This window comes from Archocentrus centrarchus, chromosome 21 (genome assembly GCF_007364275.1).
Source record: "Archocentrus centrarchus isolate MPI-CPG fArcCen1 chromosome 21, fArcCen1, whole genome shotgun sequence".
In the NCBI taxonomy this organism is placed as follows: domain Eukaryota; kingdom Metazoa; phylum Chordata; class Actinopteri; order Cichliformes; family Cichlidae; genus Archocentrus; species Archocentrus centrarchus.
In genome coordinates this window covers 3,123,020-3,149,963 of record NC_044366.1, presented here as the reverse complement: position 1 = coordinate 3,149,963, position 26,944 = coordinate 3,123,020, and the positions used below count along the sequence as shown (strand labels likewise).

The 26,944-nt window shown below is 44.4% G+C and overlaps 3 protein-coding genes and 2 non-coding genes across 6 annotated transcripts; 4 read left to right on the top strand and 1 right to left on the bottom strand.

The window, feature by feature from the left end:
- Positions 1–3,869: 3,869 nt before the first annotated feature.
- LOC115800609 (high affinity cGMP-specific 3',5'-cyclic phosphodiesterase 9A) lies at positions 3,870–10,528 on the bottom strand. The gene is made up of 15 exons (XM_030758086.1): positions 10,409–10,528; positions 9,227–9,388; positions 9,090–9,141; positions 8,825–8,927; positions 8,428–8,570; positions 8,277–8,336; positions 6,869–6,921; positions 6,536–6,765; positions 6,278–6,400; positions 5,927–6,019; positions 5,783–5,850; positions 5,601–5,703; positions 5,032–5,136; positions 4,516–4,662; positions 3,870–4,159 (listed from the first exon to the last, which is right to left on the bottom strand). Exons 1-15 carry the CDS (start codon positions 10,494–10,496, stop codon positions 3,968–3,970), a joined length of 1,722 nt encoding a protein of 573 aa, XP_030613946.1. The 5' UTR covers positions 10,497–10,528; the 3' UTR covers positions 3,870–3,967.
- A 1,119-nt stretch (positions 10,529–11,647) lies between these two features.
- nifk (nucleolar protein interacting with the FHA domain of MKI67) lies at positions 11,648–16,399 on the top strand. Its single transcript, XM_030757926.1, has 6 exons — positions 11,648–11,864; positions 12,788–12,916; positions 13,495–13,603; positions 13,687–13,898; positions 15,226–15,288; positions 15,625–16,399. Exons 1-6 carry the CDS (start codon positions 11,739–11,741, stop codon positions 15,898–15,900), a joined length of 915 nt encoding a protein of 304 aa, XP_030613786.1. The 5' UTR covers positions 11,648–11,738; the 3' UTR covers positions 15,901–16,399.
- On the top strand, positions 13,286–13,416 carry LOC115801318 (small nucleolar RNA ACA64). Its single transcript, XR_004021739.1, has one exon. It is a non-coding gene; the product is annotated as a small nucleolar RNA ACA64 (small nucleolar RNA).
- Positions 15,325–15,455, top strand: LOC115801319 (small nucleolar RNA ACA64). Its single transcript, XR_004021740.1, has one exon. It is a non-coding gene; the product is annotated as a small nucleolar RNA ACA64 (small nucleolar RNA).
- A 4,038-nt stretch (positions 16,400–20,437) lies between the features above and the next one.
- Positions 20,438–26,678, top strand: LOC115801138 (T-lymphocyte activation antigen CD80-like). 2 transcript variants are annotated; one of them, XM_030758858.1, is made up of 6 exons: positions 20,438–20,553; positions 22,329–22,392; positions 22,586–22,954; positions 24,158–24,451; positions 25,012–25,109; positions 25,293–26,678. In XM_030758858.1, exons 2-5 carry the CDS (start codon positions 22,353–22,355, stop codon positions 25,095–25,097), a joined length of 789 nt encoding a protein of 262 aa, XP_030614718.1. In that variant the 5' UTR covers positions 20,438–20,553; positions 22,329–22,352; the 3' UTR covers positions 25,098–25,109; positions 25,293–26,678. The 2 variants fall into 2 exon arrangements, with proteins under 2 accessions (XP_030614718.1, XP_030614719.1); XM_030758859.1 differs by lacking the exon at positions 20,438–20,553 and adding an exon at positions 20,786–21,027.
- The last annotated feature ends 266 nt before the right edge of the window (positions 26,679–26,944 follow it).

Genomic DNA, 26,944 nt, shown 5'->3' with positions numbered 1-26,944 from the left:
ACGAAATTTAAAATGCATTCCTTTTAGGTGCCTCAGACAATAAATAATAAAATAATAAAAATATGAGTGATAAAAATGATTACTAAAATACAGTGCACAATAGTAAATTAAGACGAATCTAGCCCCAATACACACACCAACGCACGCACACAGTCAGCACTACCACCCCACATCACTGTCCAAACCACACAGAGTTCAGTTCAATGATAGCCCTGGCATAAAAGCTGTTCCTCAGTCTGTTTGTTCTGGCCTTCATTGTCCTGAAACGTCTGCCTCATGGCAGTAGCTGAAACAAGGAGTGTCCAGGGTGTAAAAACAACAAGAACGGATCCAAAGTGTTTCCCAGGTGAAAAACACAAAAACCCACATCAGCAAACAAATTACAATCATTAAAGAAACAAAGTTCTACATAAAAATCATTCAAAATGAAAATAAAACCATAAAAATGTTCACGTTTCTTTTTAGGAAGAAAGCCTTCACACCCCGACGTGACTCCGAGCTGATGGAAAACAGTTGAAGGCTGGGCTGTTCCAGAGGCTGCTCACCTTTAGAGGGTTTACAGGATGACCTGGAGGCCAAACATGGAGCGCTTATAGATTTGTAATATGCTGTGGAGCTGATCCACGAAGGGCTTATTTTAAAATCAGATCCTTGGTTCACAGGCAGCTCGTGCAGCTGAGCTAAAGCAGGAATGATCTGTTGATCCTTCTTCGGACCGCTCGGTTTGAACCGTCTCCGGGCCGGAAAGATGGAAGTGGGTGACCTGAAGTTCCACACAGCAGTGAGGTGTGGAGAACTGAATCAGCTGAGCTGCTGTGGGTTTCTGCTTTCTCATTAGCATTTATTGTTGATTCACTTTGAGTGGATTTAAAATCAGTCAGACTTTCAGCTTTGATTGAAGTGAAGCCACATTTAGACACAAACCCTCATTTTCAGAGGCTCAGAGGATAACTTCAAGACCAGCTGAGGCCCGTCCCCTCCTTATGACAGATTACGCCAATTAAAGCTGTGTTCACAGGAGTGGACAAATACATGTGCTCTAAATACTCAATACTTGATGCAGGACTTCATTGTTTTAGGTTCTGTTAACCGTATGCAGCTGAATATTATTTGATCTGAGTCCTTCCTGCTGAGCAGCTGTTGCAGCAGCTCTGGGTGACGCAGCTTGTCTGCCCTTCTCTTCTTTCAGGCCAAGTTTTCCTCTCATTATAAGAGCCTAAAAAAAGAACAGATCTTTATTTGGAGCTGTTGGGGTTACATTGATTATTCACTCAGTGATGGGATCACCGGCAGCAAACAGCTGATTCTCTGACAGAGAAAAGATAAAGCGTCCAGCTGAAGCACGACTTTCTGGGACTTCTTGCTGCATTGCTTGCTCTCGGTCTCACTGCTCCTTGGTGAATGGAACCCCCCCCCCCGGGGGTAGAGCACATACCAGCATTCATTCAGGCAAGAGAGGCCCCACACACCCCGCTGTCCTTTGTCCTCCTGAGGGGGAAAACAGCCTTAAAGTGATGTCATTACTTTAAAAAGTCTTTTTTTTTTTTTTTAAGTAACCAGTCAACATTTCAATGAAGGTTAAAAAATCAGTAAAAAGTATTTAAAACATCCTCATGTGTACATCTCAGTGTTGAGTGATTCATTCTGAATATTAAAGCAGGTCAGATGCTTCCTGCAGTAACGAGGCTTTGACTGTCTGTCTCTGAGCTTTAAACGTCCTCATGGAGACAAACCTGTTTCCCCTCAGTGAACCTTTGCAGCCCTCTAATATGATCTCCTTTCTAAGCCCTGCAGTGGCGCCACCTGCTGTCCAGTAAGGCATCCTACACCTACAGAGAGGCAGACTGCAGCTGTTTCAGCCCCTTTTATAAAACTGAAGTTTTTTGGAGTTGTTTGGAGTAAAACTTTGACCACAGCTGTCAGTCATATTATCATACACAGCTTTACCTGAATAAAGTAACATCAGTAACAGTCAAAGAAAGAGGAAAAATTGAACAAACAGCAGCACGAGGAGAAGGATTTAGATACATTTCATGTTTGCTTTCTTTCACATCCATGGATGCAGCTGCTGTGACCAAATCCACTGATCCCAGCTGGAGCATTTTGCCCGCTCCAGACATGACCCTGTTTGGACAGCAGGGCGGCGTCTGCAGACTGTGTGTGTGCACAGACACACAATCGCATTACCGTATTTTTCGGACCATAAGGTGCACCGCATTATAAGGCGCATGATAAAAACATATGTAGAGCTAAGCAAAAGCGTCAGGTAAGTCGAAGTTTATTCAACTCATTCACAATAACTCAGAATATTGTTCAGTTGTAACAAATACAGAAAAATACCCTCACATTTTAAACTCCTCATCTTCAGTGTCTGAGTTGAACAGTTGGGTGATTTCGGCATCAAGCATGCCGGGTTCCCTCTGTCATTATCCGAGTCAGTCTCGTTGTTACTGTTTTGTTTTGGTTGCGGCACACAGCAACCATTTTATTGTTAATAACAGGGCAACTTTTGAGACAGCCAACAGCGAGTTTTGTTGCACAAAAGTCGGCAACAGCGCCGGCCGCTGATCGCTAGATTACGCACAAATATCCGGGGCAGCATAGATGAAAATAGGCCGGAACATGTAGAATAAAATCCATCATCGTTTTCTGCGGTTTACTGCGAACGATTTCTATTTTTGGAACAATGCTTACACTTCTTTTTGAATTTATCTCCGGCGGCTTTGGCTGCTTTCCACACCTGCTGCGCTGCACTCGCAGCTTGTTCCTGTCTAATATCGTCAGTAGAGTCATTTTGTGAATCTATGATGGACAATGAGGCCTTTGAACTGATCTGCCAGACCCCTGCAGACCACGCAATGGTGCAGTGGTGTGGATGCCTCGGCCATCGGCGCTCAACTATTTGAAAAGCGTACCCCCCGTATGCTTTGTACGCTCTGGAATATATTTCGATATTTATTAAACTTCCCTTACCAAAGTCGCACTAAAACATTTCGACATATTTCTGAGCGTTCAAGGTCAGTAAGCACAGCAAGAATTCACACATAAGGCGCACTGCAGATTTTTGAGGAAATTTAGGATTTTAAGTGCGCCTTATAGCCCGAAAATAATCAGTATCAACAAAAGGCTCCAACAGCACAAACACGGTCCAGAGGTCCAGTTCAGGGACTCCAGTTAGCTGAGGTGAAGCCTAGCAGACTGCTAGCAGCTACAGCCGCCTGTGTCACCATCCACCTGTCAGTCAGAGAGGCCACGCCCCTAATAATGCAAACAGGTGAGTTTTAGACACACCTTCTCTCCCTGCAGCTGTTATGAAGCGGAAAATTATCTACAGAGACCAAACAGTTTCTGTATCAGGCTGTAAACATGTTTATTTCTGCGGGACAGTGTTAGCATGGGGACTGGCTCACTGTGGCGCCTCTGCTGGACATCAGAGGAACTGCAGCTTTTTCAGTGGAGCATTTCTAACTGGGTAACGTGGCTTTGTGGTCACGTGACCACCTGCTGATTTGGTGTTTGAGTTTGTTTTATGAGGATTTTCTTTCTAAAACAAAAAAGGTAATAAAGATCCCCCTGTGTGTGTGTGTGTGTGTGTGTGTGTGTGTGTGTGTTGTACACATACAACAGTAACAGGAACACGCACTCCCGGTGTCTGTTTTATTGACTTCAAACACACACTTTATTTCAGCCACAAACACCAACAGCAGAAATGACAGCGCAGTTTTGTCTGGACTCCGTCAGCAGCAGAGTAGCAGTGCAGTGAGCTCATGAGCCGCCGATCCTTTAAAAATAATGTTTCTTTTATAAAATAGAATTTGTGAGAAACGGTTTAAAATAGATTTCTGTTGTATTCTGATTACATCAACACTGCGTGCAGAAAAGCTCCAGGATGAACTGCTCACAGCACATCACAGTCTGTTAGCCCAGCCAATAAAATACATTAAAATGGTTATGAGATGATTTCCGTTCACTGTGCGGCCGGTTTCCCACCGTCTGGCCCGCCGTCCGTCCGGCTGTCCCGTCGGCCTCCTGCCGGCGTCACCTCCTTGTTCTTGGCTGCGTTCTCGCTCTGAGCCCGGTTCTGCTGCTCCGTCTCCAGAGCTTTCTCCATCTCTGTGTAGTAGTCAAGAGCTTTCCGGACAGGGTCGATAATGTGTTGCTGCGGAATTATTGAAAGTAGGATGAGCTGATTACACTTTACCAAAGACATGGGTGAACTGTTTATGACCCTTCCAGCTGTACTTCAGCATGTCCTGAGGTTAATTTCCTGTTTTATTTTGAAATACACCGGACCTCCTGCCTTGCACGCGTCACTTTATCTCCTTTAGGTGAAGCTTTTGGAGTATTTTCCTCCGCGGTCTCTGTTTTCTACTTCATTTAATTCCTTATGTTTAGTCTTTTTTTTATTCACTTATTTGTGATTTTTGGCCACCTTGTAGTGAAAGTTTAAATTACATTTTGCAAATTCCCCCAAATACATACAGTGTGTTTCCTCCATACTTTTGATTTTAATACCTCCAGGCAGGGGAAGAGGTTGGCCAGCTCGATGAAGAGGGGCATAAGAACGAATCTGATGAAGCCAGTTTGAGATGAAGGTTTGGTTACTTTGTCCCGGTCCATGAAGGGGGTGACAGGAAGGCCCTCCAGCTTCTCCACATCACTCTGACAGGAAGACAAGAAGACAGGAGATGGCTTTGACCCTTTTAACATCCACCTGGTCACCAGTGACCTGCTGAAGGTTAAGCCTAGGTTGTATGGCATACCCAGAGGAAGTGTAAGATGCACGTAAGAGACTCAATTTTAAAAAGGTAACATCTTCTAGTTTCTGAAACTTTGAGTTCATATACATTTGTGTATTATGAACATCACCAACAAAGGAGGAACAAAGGAATCAGTGTGATAAATGGTGTAGAAATAATTGTCCAGGCCTTTGAGGCAAACAAACATCCCCCTTTAAGTTACCAAATAAGTATTAAAATATATCGTTCTGTAGTTTGAACCGCCTTCACAAGGTTCAGCAGGAGTCGGTACCTGGTTGAAGAATTCCTGTAAAAGGCAGTCCAACCAGGGCTCGGCCACCTCCATGGGCCGCGCCTCGTTGGATATGTCGCTCACTTTGATCAGGATCATCATCAGCTGCACAAACAACAATAAATAAGTGACAGTAGGTTACAGAGAGACCGCTGTAGGTCCTGGTTAATGTTTGAACTTAACGAGCCGTTTAGGATTTTAAAGTAACAAATTTTACTGCAATGTTTCTAAACCTCTTATTAAAAATCATAAAAGATGTGCCCTTTGTTTGACCTCGAACGAGGTGAAACCTCAGAACCTGAAAAACGAAGAACCATAAGCTGCTGTTCGTCTGCCGTCCAGCAGAGGCTCCAGAGGCTTACTTTCTGGTTCTGGAAAATGCAGATATGTGTAAAAAACTGTGTGGATCTCTAAACAAGTGGCTAAAATTCCCTCTTTTTAATAAATTCTGGCTACAAGCTGTAAATATGAATCTATATAGACTGTTTCTGAGCAGATATTTGAAGCAGGGGATGTAACAGCTCTGAAATGCAAAAAGCTGGATCTGACCACTCGTTCTGCTGTCTCACCACGTCTCTGTGGTCCTTGTTGGTGAAGTCAAACGTCGGCAGGATGGACTTGAACTTGTTGAGAATCTCATTGTGCCTCGACATGTCGGTGGCCAGAATACATCTGAAATAATCAGCACATGTTATAAAGTCCGTGCAGAGATTTCACGATTTAAAACACGATTGTTGGACGATGATCTCACTTGATGATCCCCTCTCGTATCCGTTTGTACTGATCCAAGGACAGATTCCTGAAGACGTTGCTCTCTGTCTACGAGACAAAAACTCTGGTCACCGTGGCTGCATGCATGCGTGCACACGGGTTAGCGGAGGACTTTCTTTCTTACCCTCTCCAGTATCTCAAACGCTACAGCGCAGTGGTGGTTCTCCAGAGGAGAGATGTCGTTGTAGCGCAGAGCGAGTTCAGTCCGAGCGTTTATCTGAAGGATGGCCGATATTAGATTCTTAAAGTGCAAATCTGAAAGTTATTTTACTTAAACTGAAAAAATAAATAAATAAACTGAGAATAATCAAACGTGATCAGGTATTGGAAACAGGTCTGAAATAATTTTTGGTTCAATCTCAGATTAATTCCCATATTCAGATATGTACACTAACAGCACTGTAACTCCAGCTGGGACAACAAGCTACAGTGACGGTCTGAGTTTCAGGAAGTCTAAAGAGGGAGCTTCTTGTACCTGATAGGCGTTGTTGTATCCTGTGTGGTCGAGGTCGTGGCAGACTGCAGAGGTCAGCATGATCAGCAGGTCGACGCTGTCCATCTTACTCCTCAGGTCAGTCAGCCAGATCAACCCATACATCTGTTCAGAGGGAAGAAAGACGAAGACGAGGCAAACGAAGGGACTCTGAGCCGCTCTGATACACAGAGGCGTAACCTGCCGCCTACTTTTACAAGACTGCATTTACTTTGAAGAATGAAGCGTGGACACACTCACCATCTGGGTCACACAGAAGCAGTGTTTGAAGTTGTGGAAAGGAATGTTGTTGTATCTTCGATAGACCTCAAACAGAAACTGCTGCAAGACTTCAGGCTCAATGTTGAAGGTGGTTATGAACTCTAGATCTGTGTACATGACCTGGAGCAGCACCATGATCTCTGCATCCTCCCACTGCCTGCACAGACACACAAATACACAGGAGAGGGAATACACAGCCATCCATCGGCCTTAAAGCGTACACAAGCTGTTTCATGCTGTTGTAAAGACACACACTCCTGTGACGCATTTCACTCAGTGTGTTCAGTCTTCAGAAGCAGATAAAGGATTAACGGTAATGCAAAATAATTCTTAAAGAAAGCTGGGACACTGTTTCCACATCTACACTGCTCAGAAAATTAAAGGAGCACTTTTTAATCAGAGTTCAGCATCAAGTCAGATAATCTTCTGGGATATTGATGTGGTCAGGTAAGTCTCAGAGGGGGTTGTTAATCGGTTTCAGCTGCTTTGGTGTTCATGAGGCGAAACAACTTTTTTTCACTAGTTCTGCATTTGGCTAGGGTCAGGGTCACTGCTGGGAGCATGAGGTCATACCTGGACCCTACAGACGCTCACTGCCCGGCACCGTGGAGCCTGATTGGCATTTGCCACAGAATATCAGAATTAGCAGGTCCACTGGTGCCCTGTGCTTTTCACAGATGAGAGCAGGTTCACCCAGATCACATGTGCCAGATGTGAAAGGTGCTGCCTGTAACATCGTTCAGCATGACCGGTTTGGTGGTGGGTCAATGATGGTCTGGGAGGCACATCCATGGAGGGACACACACAGACCTCTACAGGCAACGACACCCTGACCACCATCAGGTATCAGGATGAAATCCTTGGACTCACAGTCAGACCCTCCACTGGTGCAGTGGGTCCTGGGTTCCTCCTGGTGCACAAGAACGCCCGACCTCATGTGGTGAGGATTTTTTTTCCCCCATTGATATCTGATGTGTTTTCAAAGTGTTCCTTTATTTATTGATTGATTGATTTATTCAAGCATTGTTTGTATCGATCTACTGAACATCTATTTCTGGATATATTTTTAGACCCTTTTTCTAAAAACAGGACTCAGATGTTTTTCTTTTCTTTTCAATCACATGTTGGACTGTTTCCTGTCTTCATGAGCAGAGCTGAGACACAGGAGAGCACATTGTTGGTTTTGGTCTTTTCAGTAAATCTGTTGACAGCAGAATAATGCCAGATTTAGCCCTGATAATAACGCACTGCCCACATTGCAAAACGCAACAAAAAGCACATTTTATCTGTTTTTTTACAGGAATTTTATAGCTTCAGTTGTGTAGGTTGAGTCATTTCCCCCCACCCACCCCCCACTGTGGGTTTGCTTTAAAAGCTTTTGGACAAATGAAAAGATAACCAAACCTTAGTGAATACAGGCTGGAGGTCACTTCAAACATGGTGTGCTGATTAAAGCTTTTATGAAGACCTTCTTTTAATTAGCGAGCCCTCAACCAGGCCTATTCATATTGAGATGAGTGTGTGGATCAGAAGAAAAGGGTGAGGGCTTCCAGCCTCTTCAGAAACACATCACACGTGTTCGCCGGGCACGACGTCATCAGCCGACCGCCCGTCTCGCGGCCCACGGAGGAAGCAGGTGCGCTTGTTTGTTTGGGATCACAAAGACGCAGCAGAGTGACATTAAAGCCGTCAGATTCACGCATTTTAAAGCAAAACTCACCAGTTATCAAAGGTCGGAGTCTTCAGGTACTGCCTCACCTCCTCAGATACCTCCAAAGAGCTGCAAACGTGACGGCACGAGTAGTAAGAGTAGCAAAATATTCCAACGCACAACATCTGAAAGCACAGGAGTTATTTATCTTTTTGCAAACCTCATCTGCAGGAACTTTTCCCGCACGTGTTCACACTCCTCCCTGGTTTTCCGCAGCGTTCGTTTGTGGTAGAACGGCGAGGGCTTGAGGGTTCCCTCTGAAAGATCTTTGAACAGCCCCAGCCAGCTTAGATGCTCCACACTCTGAAGGAGAACGGGGACACTGCACTCAACACAAATCTGCCTCACGGTGCAAATTATTATCTGACATTTTCCTAAGTGAGTCTTTCCCACCGCTGCACTGTGACACCGGATCATGGGGTTCCCCCGTCCGATCCCACTCTATCCCCGGCTGCGCTCCAGTGAAGCACATGATGACATATTTCACAGAATAACAAACTAACACTGGTCTAAAGCTCTAAACACAACAGTGGACACGTGAAACGCTGCTGGAATACCTCCAGTTTCTCTCTGAATGAATCCACCTGCTTCTTCATCTCATACACGACTGCAGGAGTCTCTCCAGCCTCGATGAGGATTTTCTTCTCCAGGCCCTGCAGTCTGGGATCAGTGAAGCGATCATTCGTGAGCTTTTCGGCTGTATGTGTGATGTCTCAGTTTCTTGGTTATTCTGGCCTCTGATCCCTGATATAAGACTGATGGCAACACAACTAAATGATCATCTATAAGGATGTTCTTCCCCTTGTTTCCCACCCTGCCTACCTCTTTTCCATGGATGAGAGATCAAACCCAAGTGCACCGGCAAGCTCGGCACCTGTGACGAGAAAAAGATGTAGACTGTCAGTGGTTTCCATGTGAACTGGGCTGCTGCGGGTCCCGTGGTGCCTAATTAAGGATACCTAACGGCTCACTGTTGCAGTCGGCGGCCACCACCTCCAGCTTGTAGCACAGGTTGGGACTGTTGGGCTCCAGACTCGGGGAGATGTTGATGATGTTGCCTTTGGGGTTGTACAGTTTCAGGATGTCGTGGGGTCCGGCCTCGGCGGCAGAGCGGAACAGATCTGGAAACATCAGCTTGAGGTTTATTTCACGGTCTCACCCGAGGAAGTCCGTGAAGTTTGGGTCAAAGGGAACGGACGTAACCACGCCCACATTAGTAACCAACTTTGACATGAAATATCAATATGAAACAAAATGTAACAACTTTTGCTCATTCTGAGCTTTAAAAAACCTTCCATTAGTGTTTTCTTTTGTTTGCTGATACAGAATCTGTTTTTGCTTCAGCTCCACACTTGAATGGCTCCAAATCTCAGGTGTGATCCCAGGTTTCCCACCTGTGCCCAGATGTTTTCTTTCAGCACTGACTCAGAGGCTGTAACACTAAAATCAGTCAAACTCAGAACCAGAGGATCAGAGTTTGTACCGGCTTAGCTTCCTTTTTACTCAGGGGTCAGAGTTCAACTCCACCTCACTGTGCAACTGTTTTGGCTTCACTGATACCCTTCATACTCTTTTAAAATGATTTTATCTGCTATGAATATTTTAAAGTGTTTTTCACACATTTCTTTGTATATGCATTTTCATTTTTGTGAATTTTAATATTTTTATTTTATAAAGATTTTGTTTTTGAATTTTTTAGTGCACAGGGTCTGTGTCAGTCTATCAAAAGTTATGAACCCAGTTTTCAGGACAGAACTGAAATAATAATCACAGCTTATAAAGGTAAATGTTAACGGTGCAGAACAGTTCTGCAGGTACAGAAAACTCAGTATGAGAAAGTAAACTTCAAAAACTAGTCCAACTGCAGTTAAATGCAGTAATCTGGACGCAGTGCAGCACTGCACGCAGTTACAGTAAGACCTTAATGAGGCAGACATGAAGAACGTGACGGTGAGGAGCTGTCAGCAGCAGCTGTGTCTGCGGCTCCACTGATTTTATTATGTTTGTTTCATTGATTTCTGCTGCAGAGACTGAACCCTCTGCACTGTAACAATAAGAATATAACCCCACCTGTCCACACAGACACGCCGGAGTACATTTGATCATATAAAACAACATTAATCAGCAGCTCCACCTCCTACCTTTGACGTCCTGAGCCGGACAGTTGACCGGGAACTCCGCCTGCTCCGGTCTCCCGTTCACTGTGAAGTAGATGACTTTGGCTTCCATGTCATGGATTTAAACCCGCTGATGCTGCCGTGTGCTGATCTGCCTGTGACGGCTGGATGCTCTCATTATTTCACTGAGCAGCACTCCTCCTCCTCCTCCTCTCCTCCTCCTCTCCACCTCCTCCTGAGCTCCTCCTTCCTTTTCTTGGTACTCCAACATTTTCCAGGCAACAGAAGGAATAAATGATTGTTTCCCACTGAGAGTGCTGTTATTAGTTTATTTGTTTGTTTGTGTATTTAAAAGCCAGTTTTCTCCCCCTAATATTAAAGTTATGAAGGTATTTTTTATGATTACAGTCGTGGCTCTCATACTGTTAGGGTTAGGATGCGCACAGCCAGGTGATAAAAAAGGGTCGTGAAGGTGAATGAATACAGTTAATAATTATAGTTTAACACACAGAGAAAACACCAATCAGAGTGTTTCTGTCTGTGATTGAAGAGCTGCAGCTGAACCTCAGAGGGTCAAAGTTCAGCTCCAGCTCAGGGTCAGAATTTATTCTCTGCATATTTTTATTTTTGCGTCTTTGTGCAGATTTCTATGTTCTTTACACATTATTGTACTCTTTTATGCATTGTTGTTATTTTACACATTATGATTTTATATATAAATCATATGCAGACACACATCAGTGTGTTTGCAGCACAAACTTTATTTTATTGTTGCCCGTTAATGATAGAAACTCCAGCTATTAATTGTTTGACAGCTGTTTCACTGTTGTTGTTGTTTTTATCCCCTTTTTATTTTCTTTCACATTTTTCAGCCTTGTTGTGACTTTTTTCTCCTCTGGTGAAGGTTTCGATCTTTTCTTTAGCTGACACGGTTGGATTTTGTTTTGATCGCTCTTGTGTGCATTTGTTTGATTTCACACGCGTTTGTGTGTCTGTAATTTACCGATAATCACTCCACCCGGAAGAAGCGGGCTTCCACCCGGAGTCAAATGTTCTGAGGATGTTTCTTATACCTGGAAAACCTGGAGGTTCTCAGACTGCACAGGTGGGGGCGCGTACAGACAGGTGAACATCAGAAGTGATGATGATGCTGATGACGATGACGGTGAGGATGAGGTGCACCGTGCACCTCCGAGCCTGCAGGCGTCGCTGCGCAGAGCCGTGACTCGTCTGTGCGTCAGTTGTTGGCGTGCAGTTCACGTGCGGCCGGATGTGGATCAGCAGCAGCGTGGTTAAAGGAGAGCTGCGCGTTTGTCTCCGTGTATGTCGCGTCTGAAGCTTCGAGCGGCTTAAAATGAGTGAAAGCGGCGCAGAAGCGGCTCCTGCTGCGGCCAAAGAGCTGCTGGCGCTGAATCCCGCGCAGGAGTCCGAGTTCAGGAAGAAGGTTCAGGAGGTGAAGAAGAAGAAGAAGTCAGGCCAGGTGGGTGAGACATGTGGCCCCGAGAGAGGCCCCGAGCCCCGCAGGTGTCCTCCCGATCAGCCCGGGTCTGATCGCACGGCGGGTGCGGGCACACCTTTAGCAGCTCGCGGGCTTCAGTGTGACGCATCAGTCGGGCCTTCACGTGCAGCAGCGTTACACACCTGAGGCCGAAATTTACTACGACAGGACAAAGATGGCGAGTGGCCATTAGACAAACATGAACGGATAAAATGGAGGGAAAAGAGTAAATTACATCTTGGCTCAATGTTATTAGACTGTTGGGAATGAGTAAAAAAAGTAGAATTTTATTAGAATAGAGACATAAAGATGGCTGTCCTCAGACATGCGCACAAGCTGAATATAAACTGAGTAAATGAGAAGAACGTGTATAAACATGTATCAGGCTTTTTCTGCCAAAGAGGCTTTTATTTTGTAGGCTTTTTATAGTCAGCCTGTCTGTGTGTGTGTGTGTGTGTGTGTGTGTGTGTGTGTGTGTGTGTGTGTGTGTGTGTGTGTTAAAATGAAACACCAAGTTATTAGTTAGCTTCAGTTTTATATTTAATAAAGCGTCTCGATTTGACGCGGTTATGAATCAGCCTGAACATCATGAAGTTACTGAAGTTCAAACGATGACTTTGAATTAATAATCAAAAAAATAAACCAGTATCTGATTGGAAATGATAAAGGGGGAGGGAGGGTCAGAGGTCGTCCATTCAGCAGGTAGGACAGAGTAGATGGTGTTTTTGACCCTCTAACAGGGTCGTCTGCAGGCGTAAGCGGTGGAGGATTTGATGGTCGCCTCTGAGATGACGGCACAGCCAGGATAACGTTTGCAGGGAAATTAATGCACAAAAGTGGTTTCTTATCTTTTTGATTTGTGAAATTAAAATGTGATCGTTGGTCCACCCCCCCCACCCCCACAGGGCAACCGTCTGACCCCAGGAGTGGTTTACGTCGGCCACCTGCCCAGGGACCTGGTGGAGCCGCAGCTCAAATCCTACTTCGGGCAGTTTGGGAAGATCCTGCGGCTGCGGCTGTCCCGGAGTAAGAAGGTAATCCTGCCCGTGCAGAAACCATCAGCCTGATGGTGGAGAGCCGCCTGACTCTCCTGACAGGTCATCACTGATCTGCCTCTGACCTGCAGCCCTTTCACAGCTCCAGCAGTGACGCATCACTGCCACACTGACCTTGAAGCCTTGTTTCGGTAACGCCTCAGGTGTGACTTACTGTGAGGCTGGTTTTTGGCGGGTTGAAGCCTTGGCGTTTGTTTGGGTGCAGCCAAGCAACCCAAAAGCTGCCCCCCCGATGCCTCCGTCCTCCAGAATCCGGCGCGTTCTGCACACATCCAAACGTTCTCGATTTAGTTTAATAAGTAATGAGATTTTTCTGAGGGTTCACTCTGTAAAAACTGAACTTCTGGCTGAGACTGAAAATGATCTCTGATGTGAAAATGGTCTGAGGTCAGATAACTGAGCCTAAAGCACTCGGGCACGTTTAGCTTATCACCCGCTCTGCCCGTCAGCGCGGCGATAAAACCCATGTGCCAACACACCTGCACAGGAAGTGAAAATGCATCAACCTGACATCAGATTCTGGGAGTCACTTTATTTCTGTCTGTGTTTACCTGCAGACCGGTAACAGCAAAGGCTACGCCTTCATCGAGTTTGACTGCGACGAGGTGGCGAAGATCGTTGCAGAGACGATGAATAATTACCTGATGGGGGAGAGACTCATCAAATGTGAGTGTCTGAACGTTTGCCTCATCGATCCTGATTCACAGTAATGATTCCACTAAATGTTTTTTTTTTTGTTTGTTTTCCAGGTCAGGTGATGCCTCCTGAGAAGGTGCACGAGAAGCTGTTCGTCGGCTCGGAGAGGGCGTTCAAAAAGCCGTCGTATCCCGCGGTAACGCGTTACAACAAGAAGCGCACGGAGGAGGAAATCGCCAAGATGACCGGAAAGCTGCTGCGCAAAGAGTCGAAGCTCCGGAAGAGGCTCGCCGCGTACGGCATCGAATACGACTTCCCCGGATTCGTAAGTGTTCGCAAGCTGGAGCGTCCAATCACAACGTCCGGCTTTATGGTTGTCAGGTTTGATTCAGTGGAAATAAATAAACTGTAACGCGTCGCAGCCTGATGGGGGTGGAGTTTATGGAAAGGCCAAAGTAAAAGCAGGAGCAGGAAAGCAAAACAAAATGATTGATCTCAGTTATGTTTTACAGGTGAATCGAAGCTACAATTATAATTTCAGTTTAATTTCGATTTCTCTGCTCTAGTTTTAACCCTTTGGAGTCGATGAGAACGTTACTCTGCGTGTTCTTGGATATCTTAAGGTTAAAAGTTGCAAACAGCTTTTTTTTTTTCTTTTTCTTTAATCTTGAATCTTTGAGGTTTTTATTATCTTTATTTTTCCTGCCGGTGTCCCTGCAGCTGCATTCAGTTCAGACGCTTCACATGATTTTCAGAGTTCTTTGTTTAAAATCAGCCAAATCTGGAGAAAGTCCTCCAGAATCAGCTGATTACTTACCATAACTTTATTAAATGAAGTCATGCAAAATTTTACCCTTTATGCTATAAATATATTCAGTTAACAGCCCTCGGAGCACACTCAGGTCCTCATTTGGCACTTTAAAAAATTTTTTCCCAGCATTTTTCCAACTTCCAGTGACCCACGAGCACACGGGTGATAATCTGTGTACTTTGGGCAAAGATATCAGAGCAGAGATATAAGATTAACTTTTTGGATCCACAGCCAGGAAACGCCCAGATCTCCAGCAGAAGCTCACAAACGGATCAACCTGTTTGTGTTTGAAGACGTTTCTGCAAACTTTGGGACATTTTTGGGTTTCTTAAACTCTTATTGGTCACTGCTATGGCTCACCTGGTTGAGCAGGTGACTCATGCTGAAGATCATTTGCTAACGCTGGTCCCAGGTTTGAGTCCAGCACAGACCTTTTTTTTTTTTTCTTTTTCCTGAATGTCCAGCTCTCTCCCCACTTCAGTGTCCTAAATATAAATGCCCAAAAAAGTTTTAGAAAGACCGTCCTAAGCTCGATTGTTCTAGTTTAAAAAAAGCCTTCAACACATAAAATCGTACGATGTGGAGGGTGGATTTTGGTCGGGCGGGCTGCTGAGACTTTCAGCAGAAACTCTGCACAGTAAAGAGTTTCTGTGTCCTTCCATATTTTGTCTGACCGACAGTCCAAAGTTTCCCGTCACTGTCCTGTGAGGCCGACGGCAGCATCAGATGCTGTGCTGTCAGGACTGCTGCACTGCTGTAAACCCAGCTCGAATGTGTTTTAGTTTGTGGTCGTTTTTGGGTCTTTAAAGCTTGACCTTGGCTCCTCTCTGTGTCTTTGCAGGCTGCTCAGGTTCCTAAGAAGAAGTCGTGCTCTGACGCCGGGAACGCGTCTTCGTGCACTGATGTAAGTCCTGCTGTGCGGTTTGGGTTGACTTTGGGCGCAGACTGAAAATGGCCCCGGGTCTCTCGGTGGTCTGGGGTCAGATAACTGCGCCTACACGACTGCGGTGCGTTAAGCTTATCGCGTGTGTCTGTCAGTGGCAGCGTGATAAAACCCATGTGCCAACATTTAAAGACCTTCACTCTAAATTCATGAGTTTAAATGATAAATGATCAAGAATCTGTAGAAAAGCTTTTATTGAATTTGATGGCTCATAAACATCATGCTGTATTTTTGTGCAGTACCAGTTTTCACCACCAGATGGTGCAGTGAGTCAGTGTAACCTTTGCTCTTCTTCAGGACAGCACACCCGTCTGCACGCCCTCGTTCCTGGAGAAGAGGAAGTCCACGGCGGCAGACAATGATGCCGATGATGAAATCATCATCAAGATGCCAGCTGTAGACAATAATGAAGAGTCCTCGGAGGAGGAAGATGATGATGATGATGATGATGATGATGATGATGAAGAAGAGGAGGAAGAGGAAGAGGAAGAAGAAGAAGAAGAGGAGGAGGAGGATGATGATGATGATGATGAGGAGAGCGGGGAAGGCTCTGAGGAGGAAGCGGAGGCTTAGTGAAAGTCCTGAGGTTGTTGCGGACTCTGTGAGCAGAGAAACAAACGTCAGGATCATGAACTGAATCGTTCCACTTTAACGGGGGGGGGACGTGTTTGTGTGACGGACGCTGCTGAGGGATCACGGCGAGCTGCAGCCGCGCGCCGCCGACACGAGGCTGCGTCTGATTTTTGCCTCGTCTAAAAACGTGTAAAATTTTTACCATGTAAACTAAAATCTTTAATAAATGTAAATATGGCAGAAAAAGCAGGCAGGTAGCTCTCACCTGCATCACTTCACGTTTCAACCACAGACTGTATGTAAAAGATGACGTCACATGTGTGAGGATACCAGTAACAAAGTCTGGGAGGTTCTTTTTTTTGTGTGTGTGTGTGTGAGTGGTGAATATGCTGCAGCATATTCAGACTGCTGATAAAGTCCTGATCAGCGCTTCAGTGAGTTTATTAAATATTTTCCCTAATAAAGTTTCTATAATAACCAGTGGGTGGATGCTTTATTGTCCCCATCAAGAGATTTGACAACATGTAGTTTAATTTTAATGGAGGGAGACGGAATATCAACCAAAAATCCAGAAAAACAAGTTATAAACTGATTTGTGTCACTGAGTGAAATAATATTTGATCTCCAAGTAAAACACGACTGGGGGTAGAGGAACCTTTTTTTTTTTTAAGATGCCGACTCTACACAAACTCTAAATCAGGGATCCTCAAGTTCAGGCCTCGTGGCCTGGTGTCCTGCAACTTTTAGATGTGTCCCTGATCCAACACACCTGCGTCAAATACAGAAGTCATTAGCAGGACTCTGGAGAACTTGACTGCATACTGAGGAGGTAATTCAGCCATTTGATTCAGTGACACATCTAAGACCTGCAGCACACCGGCCCTCGAGGATCCCTGCTCTAAATCCTTGAGGTTTCTTTGCTGCTTGGAAACTTGAAGCTTCAGCTCCATGCATGGATTTTCTGGAGGACTGAGGTCTGGTTACTCCATGACCTCAATGTGACCTTTGTTGCCTAAAAGGTATGTTTTGTGTCATTGTCATGCTGTAAGACCTATCTTCAGTGTTCTGGCTGAGAGGAGGTTCTCGTCTAATACTTTACAGCACATGGACCCGTCCATTGGGCCCTTCAACACGGTGAAGTCGTTCTGTACCTTTAGCAGAAAATCAGGCCCAAAGCATCATGTTTCCACCTCTGCGCATGACTGGGGGGGGGTGCCATTTAATTCCTCTTCCTCCAAACATGATGGGTCGAGTTGATACTTGATTTTGGTTTCATCTGACTGCAGCACGTTCTCCCAAGAAACCTTGTGCAGGTCTGCAGTTTTGTCCTGTTTTCCCATGTTTGAGGAGAGCCCAGAATGAATAGAACAAACTGATCCTGTGGAGAGGTGTGCTTTATACGCATAACGAGCTGCAATCAGGAGTATCTGTGATTCACTGACTGTAATCTGTGTCACATGGGCCAACGGCCGATCTGGCTGGGTTGTAGGGGATGACATTCAGATCAGTTTATAACTTTTAGGAATGTTTTTCTGGATTTTTGGTTGATATTCTTATTAGAGACATTCAGCAGGGGATCAAATAATTAGTGAGTGCTCTGGGAGCACAGCCCCACCAGATACAGACTGGAAAAAATGAGGCGTGACTCAGAGCGGATCTGCCGTCCATCCTGTGTCTCCTCATCCTCAAACTCCTGAACGGATTCTTGTGTTATTCCCAACAGAGCAGACTCATCTGAGTGAGCTGACTGAGCCTGAGACTTAAACCTGTTGAGCCCTGCTTGGAGAAAATGATGTCCAGCCATGTTTCTGCATTAACAGATGGGGCTGAAATCAATGAAAACCAACGGAGCATAAGATGCACTGTCCTCAAGTTTTAAAACAGCGCTGGACAATCACAAAACTTTCTGTATGACAAGAATAAAATCTGAAGATCCCGCACATCTCGGGAGTTTCCCAGGAGAAACGGCAGAGCTGAGGGTCACTGGGAGGCGGTCGGGAGAAACTCGGAATTACTGACGTCCTGTTTGGAAGCCTGCTTTCAAAATCAAATCAAATTTCCTGTTTCCTGCACTTTCAAGTTGAAACTGTTGAATGTTTTAAAGGTGTGTCCACACAGAACAGAAATATAATAAATGATACCAAAGCCTCTCAGTCCTTCACCTCTTTAATAAAACATTTTATTGAGCTGCATGAAGTCTTTGAATTCAAACTTTCAGCAGAAACTTTCCTTCAGTGATCTTTCCTCTGCTTTTGCTTTTAAACCAGCATGCTCCGAATCCCCCGCAGTATAAATAGATTCAGGACTTCCCACTTCCTGCCTGACAGGCTGGACCTTCAGTGTAGTGGCACAGCTTCTCAGTAACAATACTGAAGTTTGCGGTGTGGGTATTTTTTATAGTGTGAAAAAGGAGGCGAGCGGGGAAAATCCATGCAGGAGCTCAGAAATGCCACATGAACTCAGTTCCCAGTTAAAGGGTAAAACAAAAATCCCCGGCCTCAGCAGCAACAGCGTGTCCATCACAGGCCAGCGTCTGTTTATTGTAGTCTGCTGAATTTACAGGAAGTGTAAGAAATGCACTTTCAAAACATTTCACTGAACTTTGGTAAATGAGCAAAGCTGTGACTCATTCGGTTTAATGGTTCCTGTTTCAGGAGTCAAGTCCTGTTTGTTAAAAATGAAGGATGCTGCTCGATAACTACAGAACTGATGTTCTCATGTTTACGTTTCTGAATTTACAGACGGGCTGAAGAGCATTAAAACATTCCTGCAGATCCTTTAAAATGCTTTATTAACCCCTTAACTGGCAGCAAAAAAATCACCTGACAAAAACTACATAACACCCTCTGGTTATTATTGGCTCTGAACAACCCATTTCATAGCCTATTAACTGGCTGCGTCTGGTCCGCCGGCCGAATGAAGTGCATTTATATGGCAGGCTAGACCCGCCCATTTTGACTGACACCTCATTCGGCCAATCATGTTAAGAAATGGGTTTCCCAGAGCCAATAATACTCAGAGGGCGTCACGTAGCTTTGTCAGGTGATTTGGTGCAGCCAGTTACATGATTGGCCGAATGACGTGTCAATAAAAATGGGAGGGTCTAGCCTGCCATATAAAAGGGACTACAAACGGCCCGTCACCGGGCCCTTGCCAGTTAAGGGGCTACGATAAACGAAGGCCCAGAAAGAAAGAGTTCAACCTCAGCTGCTTATTCTGAGCATGCTGCAAAATGATAATGAAACAAATCTTTAGTCACATAATTCATAATACACATCTGACAATCAGTAAGTGAGAACTTTATATCTAAAACTCTTACAATTTCAACACCACTGATTTTAAGTTTTATCTCTTTACCTCTTTTTATTTCCAAAGACCACCAATTAATTTTTTTAATACATTCAGAGACAATTTGTTAACATCAAACCAAGTTTTGAGTAACTTTAATTCCTCCTCTAATAATGCCAAAAGTTAATTCACATTATTACCAGAAGAAACTATTGGCATCTCATCTGCAAACACAATAAACCTAAATATATTAGAAATATTACAAATGTCATTTTTCAAGATAATAAAGAGTTTTGGACCAATCACAGAACCTTGTGGTCTTAAATTCAGAAACTATAATATCTAGTTGAACACACTGTTGACGATTTTCCAAATAACTTTTTACCCAGGAATAAACAGTTCCTCTGATCCCATACCTATCAAGCTTTTCCAGTAACTGCTTATGATCAATAGTATCGAAAGCTTTTGTTAAATCTATGTTATATCCATAATCTATAATTATACCTATTGAAAATTCATCATTGTCAAGAACTCTTGACAATGACAGTGCGGTGTGGGCGAGCACTGACGATTTCCTACGCCTCCCCCGGGGTGGGGGTCAGGTGGTGCTTCGGGGGCTGGGCTGGGGGCATCCTGGGGTTGCTGTTGGTCCAGGAGGGGGTCCACTCGCTCCAACTTCAGAGGGTGGGCAGATTGGGATGAATTTGTGTCTGTGCATTTGTCACAGTCTTCGTGCGTGTATTTGGGTGGGCGAATGCGTGTGCGTATGTTTATAATACCTTGTGGGGACAATTTTCCTGACATATACTACGTTGTGGGGACCAATTGCTCCTTGTGGGGACTGGAACCTTGTCCCCACAAGGGGAAACCCTGTTTTTGGGTCAGGGGTCAGAGTTAGGGCTAAGGTATGAATTGAGTTTAGGTTAGGGTTAGGGTTAGGTATGTGATGGTTAGGGTTAGGAAAAGGGTAAAGGTAAGGTTTAGGCTGTAGAAATGAATGGAAGTCAATTCCCCACAAAGATAGCAAAACACACTTGTGTGTGTGTGTGTGTGTGTGTGTGTGTGTGTGTGTGTGTGTGTGTGTGTGTGTGTGTGTGTGTGTGTGTGTGTGTGTTTGTGTGCGAGCACACATATGTGCATCAAATAGTGCCATCAAACTTTTGATTGTGCCTGAAACTCACACAGACACAAACATTACTTTCCAGTAGCACCAGCGGAGCTGTGACAGGCCTTGGATTAAAAAAAAAAACCCAAACAAAAAAACTACAATTCTGGTAAAATGATGTCACTTCCTTTTGTCGCAGGTAATATCTCACATGAAAATCCCGATAGCTCGTGCTGACCATGTGATGATGGATATTGAAGGTAGGAAGTGCCGTGAGCAGCTGATCAGCTTGATAAAGCACCTGGATCATAATGTTTTTGTTGTGTGCACTTTTACGTGATTTCTGCAAACCCGTTAGAGGGAGGAAACAGTGCTCGTTGGATGCTTGATATGTAAATAGAACTCCTCTGGTTTGATAGGTTTGGTCCAATAACCATGTGAACCGTTCACGGTTTGGTTCACCGAACCGTGGCTTCTATCATCGGTGACCGCAGTGAACCGTTACTCCTCTACTGGCCATTGAAGAGCATCCTTTCTCTGCCTCGTGAAACTCTTGGGCTGCCTTTGCAGTTTTCTTTGGCTCGTTATCCGTCTGCTCTGTGACGCTCTGTCCGATCAACTCTGCAGCATCTGTCCGACTGTGAGCGGAGAGTATAGCCCGGAGCACTTCACACTTGATCCTGCTGCTCCACATGCCCGTGATATGACCTCCACCATGTTAGGCAGATGATGTGGTACGCTTTGGCTCACCAGCTGTTTCTCTCCTCCTCCATACTTTTCTCTTCTTGCTTTCGTCTGTCCACAGGTTTGTTTTTTTAACAGAACTTTGCCGGCTATTTTAGATGTTCTCTGGCAAAGTCTAATCGGACCACCTTGTTCCCGAGTGCACCTTGTTGTAAACTCTGTATTCCCATCCACGAAGATGTCTCTTGATTGCAGGCGTTCACAGTGATCCTCCTGCCTCCTAGGTTAGATGTTGTTAACCATGGGAATAATTCAGTCATCATGTGCTTTAGTTGTCATCTATGGTCCTTCAGGCCTTTTGCTGAGCTGCTCACTGCATTCATTCTTCTTAACAATGCTGTGGTTTATTTGGGTTTCTTGCTTCCTTCACTTGCACTAACATCTCTCACTTTTAAAATTATACTAAAATTACAGGGTTTGAATCAACCTTGTCTGCTTCATTTGTCATGAAATAACGCGAGCAGGCCTCACCTGGCCATGAAACTGCTCATCAGTCAGCTCACCCATTAACCTCTGAAAATGAGGGACTGTGTAGAAGAACTGCTGTAATTCTTTAACAGTTTGTGCAAAATTTTTGTAATTAAAGCTGAAAGTCTGCACTTCAATCACATCTTGATTGTTTGATTTTGAAGTCCCCTGTGGTGGTGTACAGAGGGCATTATAGATCTCATCTGTGATGAGAGCAGGACAGGCAGAGCCAAAGACCAACTTCAAGTATACAGACTTTAGATCAGTGATCAGAGGAAATGTGGCTGAGAGACGCAGCCATGCACCTTAAAAGAAAACCAAAACCCCACCGAAGATGCTCCTGGGCCAAAACAGGAAGTCATGCAAAGTTGTGCAGTTTACATCACAAACAGTCTTCTTGTTTAACCTCAGACCTCTTTGCAACCCTCTGACCCACACTGAGTTTCACATGCAGACGTTTTGAGGAAACCTAAAGTGACCTCGAGGTTACAGAACCTCACAGAACAGCTGATTTCCTGGTTTTCTATCAAAGGGATTTCATCGCCCAGACAACTCTATTGTTTCTCACACTGTCCCGCCTGTTGGTGAATAACCCTCACCATTACGTCATCCTACATAATCTGAATAACCACAGCGGTCTTGATAAGGCAGCTGGTTTCCAGCAACACGAAAGGTCTTTCAGAGATACACATCATTACTTTAAAAGTGGCCACCAAAGTGAATTAAGGGAAGTCCCGATGACATCTAATGCTTGTCATAAGAGGAAGTGGAAGATACGCCATATTTAACCAACACGTGTCTGAAATCAGTGTTTTCCTCTCAGCTTTTAGAAGACATCTGCACTACAATGGATTTCCTACTTGGACTTTTATTCACCCTGCTGTTTGGTAAGTTATCTACATTTTCATCCAGTTTGTGTGTGTGTGTGTACATGAAAGAAACAAACTGCAGTTCGCTGGTTTCTGTGGGATTTGGCTGGTTTAGGCCTGAAACTCGCATTAAAAAGTTGGTTGAGCCATCAAAACACTCCAACACCAGTGTTTAAGAGTCATTAACTGCTGTCCTTTTTCTCAATTTCAGTGTCTGATTCAAAACTTGTGCACAGTGTCAACACCACTATCATGGATTCAGCACTCCTGCTGTGTAGGACGTCTGAAAAGATCACGGACTTGCGTAATCTTCGGTTTTACTGGCAAGACGACAGGAAGAAGGTTTTATACTCCTTCAATAAAGGAGAGGAGATGCCCGGGCATATAAGTGACCGCTACCTGAAGCGGGTCTCAGCCTTCCCACAGGACATGATCACAGGAAACATTTCAGTCTTACTCAACAATTTGACTCTGGAGGATAACGGGAGGATCTTTGAGGCATACACTACAGTTTTTACTGGCAGCGAGACGACAATACTGCAAACCACACAGGTTTGCCAGATAAACCTGTATGTAACAGGTGAGACAGGAAGCTGTTTGGCTGATACTTGTGTTCGATGATGAACCGCATTATGTCAGTGAGGTTTCTGTGAGGGCTGTTTGTGCACAGTAAACATGCAGAAGTGGTTTCGGATTAAAGAGAAAAGAGAACATATGTGAGCATTTTTTTAAACTCTGGTTTCACTTTAGTTAGATCACATGATTTTACAATGTAGTGGATTACATACAGGGACTGAATACACAAATGATCATGTAGTTTATATGTTTTACCTCATTACCTTTAAAAGTTATCCAAGTCCTATAGTTGGTATTCTCTTAGGTTACTGTGGGTTAGCATAAAGATGCTAATGTCTTTATGCTAGATTTAGCTAATCAGCTGCTGCCCAGAGATTTAAAATAAAGAAAAAATGTTACTATTACAGTTTCAGAAAAAATAAAAAACAAGCTGCTAGTGTAACCCAGCGGCTGATATACTGGTTACACTAGCTTTGGATAGAACCTGCCTTCATGCTAAGCAAAGTTGTGACAGTTGGTTAGCCTTAAAGATCAGAAGAAATTACTTTATGCAGATTTAGAGGTGTTAGCCACTCTAAATGTGACTGTTAGATGATCTGTATTCTTAGTCATGGGCAGGACAAAGCTAGCTGACAGCTAGCTTAGCTTTAAATATTAATAAGTCAATATTTAGTGTTTCTAGCTGGCAGGTATTGTTAGCTTTGGACAGAACCAGGGTAGCTGTTCTAGTCTGCATGTTAAGCTGAGATAACTAGCTGCTGGCTAGAGCTGGTGGATGCTGTTAGCCGTGCAAACCAAAGGCGACCACAGCTTTCACAACAAGGTTTTTGGCCAGCGGTTGTGTAATATACACTTTTCCCTAGCAGCAGCTGGGTTGCTTGGGAAAAATGTGGGTCACCGACTGGTCTGTAGGCCTGTGTGACTTTAGAAATCATTTTTGCAGCGACTGCCATGAACCTCCAACGACTTCTCACAGCCTCTTGGGGAATATTGACTTTCCCTTCACATCTGGTGGTTTTCAGGTGGTCACGGACTAGTCTCGATGGCAGACACAAGATGATGTCATGCCGTCAGCGGTCATGTTACTGCGAAACCTCAACAGATATGAGAATGATATCAATTTAATCAATCTAACCCTCACTGAGGAAGCAAATAATCATCTTAAAGGTGAAAGTGATAATTTAACAGCCTTCCCCTCTCTCCTCAGTGCCCTACAAGGACATCAGGCTGGCTGTACACACTGACACAATGACATCAGTGTGTACTGTGCACGGCGGATTTCCAGCTCCAGAGATATACTGGACCGCTCACCACAACGGCTCTGAGTCCCTAGTGGACCCGAGGGACGTCCACACGACAACAGCGCAGGACCCCGAAAGCCTCCTGTACACTTCCAGCAGCACTCTGCACATCCCTGCAGGTCCTCACCAGGCCCTGACCTGTCTGTGCCACAATCCCACTCTGAATGCGACTCTGAACACCACCTACACTCTCAGCAAAGGTAGGCTGAGTGTCTCCCAGAGGGTCAGGGGTGGCCCGTCACACTGACAGAAGCACCAGCAGCCAAGAAACCAGAAATCTGGTTTGGTTAGCTGAAGCTGATCAATCTAAATCCAAAAAAAAAAAAAAAAGCAAATAATCTATAAAGCAATATAGCTGCATCAGATAAAATTCAGAACAACTGGAAAATTCTGACATAATGAAAATATATAAATAAAGATAAAGTAGATAAAATACAGTAAAAAGGTAGATAAGTAACACCTGCCTCACGCACTGAAGGCCGTGTATCCAATAAAGACAAAAGTAAAACATAAAATGTTTCTTCACCTGCAGGGAGAAACAAACACGATGGTTCAATCAATAAACTGATCAATAAAAACGTCTGAATGCAGACTGTATGTGGTCAGATACTGACCCCTGCTGGACACACTGTGTAATGCAATGATACAAGTCTCTACAGACGTTTTCATTCAGAGTTTATTATTATGATTAAATATCTCATTACAGTCAGGAAACAGGAAGAGCTTTCTGGATACCGACTGTGTCTTTCTGCCTCTGCAGGTGCAGCAGTCTGGAGTTTACCTGGTCGCTCTGCAGGTCTCACAGTGGCTGCTGCTCTCCTTCTAACAGCCCTGCAGCAGCTGTAGTTCACACGGGATGTGAGTTTGCCAACTTTCCTGAAGCATCTAACTTGTTTTTTCTGAGTTAGGGCGTGCATGTCTGTTCTTCATGTGACACAGGAGGATCTCAGTGCTTTTACATCCTGAATAAGGGACGTAAAGCTGCATTAATCCATGTAGAGAGAGAAAAATTAGCTCCTTGATTTTCTCTTGCTTTCCCAGGGTCTGGTTTTGGCGCCAGACGACTCCGGCTGGTTCGGGAGGGTCAGAGTGTAAATTATGCCACACTACTCCAACGTTATAGGAAACCCAAAGTAGAGATGTTTGAAAATGCTGCCGATCCAGTCTCAGTCTGACGGGCAGCGAATGTGGAAGGAGCCGCACAGACTGAGTTTCATTAGTCACAAAAATGAAACTTTTTCACCAGAGTGTTTAACACACCCCTGGAGGGTGGATGGAGAAGAACTGTACTGGTGCTGATCTTCAAGATTGGGAGATGTGCGGAGCTGCAGTAACTACAGAGATGAAGCTGATGAGCCACGAGGATCTGGGAAAGAGTTGTTGAAGCGAGGCTGAGAAGACGGTGACGGTCAGTGAGCAGCAGTGTGGCCTTATCCTGAAGAACATCTTTGTCTTCAGTGATGGGATCAGGACCTGCTGGCTGAGGACTGAAGGCCTTTGCAGTCTCAGATCTGTGGATTCTTTTGGAAAGCAGATAAAAACTCATGTCTTTAAACTTTTGGGTAACCTTTTGTATTTATGTTTGAAGCACTTTGTGATATTTATCTTGTAAGCTGCTATATGAATACATTTTTATTTTACTCATATTTCTGTTTATTTTATCATTTACAGTTTTGTCATCTTTTAACTTCCTGCTGCTGTTTTTAGTTCGTTCTGGTGCTGATGGTTCCTGTAAAGTCCACGTATCCCTTCACTCCCAGATAAACGTACAGATTTTTCCTCGGGTCTGTGCCGCTGTTTATGCGTCTGGATTGGTGCAGTTCTGGAAATGTTTCCTGTCAGTCAGTCTGATGGTGCTCGCCCTCTGATGCAGGAACTGTTTTAATTTATTTATTGTTGCTTGAACTCTTTCAATGAACTGCACTCCCCGCTCTTCCTGTGATGACGGGCTCCTAACAGCGTGACAGGATGTAAACGGCGGACCGATGACCTCAGTTGTGATGTAGACAAAAAACAAACAATAGTGGAGGAGAGTGCTGGATCAGGGTGTTAATGGACCTTAATGACTTTATACACTGCTGGGGTTCTTCATCTGTAATAATAAAGCAAAAGTAAAGTTTAAGGAAATCTGACAAATCTGGAGATGGTGGACGGGACAACAAGTTAATCTTTGCTCTAAACATCGAGATGATTGGAATGAAGCCCTCACAGGTCTCCAGGAGGACGGCAGGCTGTGGGAATCAGAATGAAACACATTTGCTTCCTTATTGTCCTTGTTAAGAATACCTCAATTTAAAGGTACTTTTTGTATTTACCCTCTGCAGACTGTAACTTTCACCAGCAGGGGGCAGCGTTTCACGCGTGGGTGTGTTAAGATGTTTGCAGATGTGTTCTTGCACATGTCTCTCTTTAGTCTTACCTCCTTTTCCTCAATAAACCCTTGCTGTAAATAATATAATTGTAAAGACCTTCTTGGTTCAATAAATTTTGCACTGACTTACGGCGCCATCCTGTGGTACAAACTGGAACTGGTTTAGACATGAAGTCATAGTTTGTGTTCCTTCACTTTCTGTTGATGTTAGTTTATTTTAAGGTTTTAAACTAATTTTAAACACAAACATCAATAAGTAACATTAACCTTTAAAGTATATTCATTATATATTTCTGTGTGCTGCTGTGATGTCATCATAGAC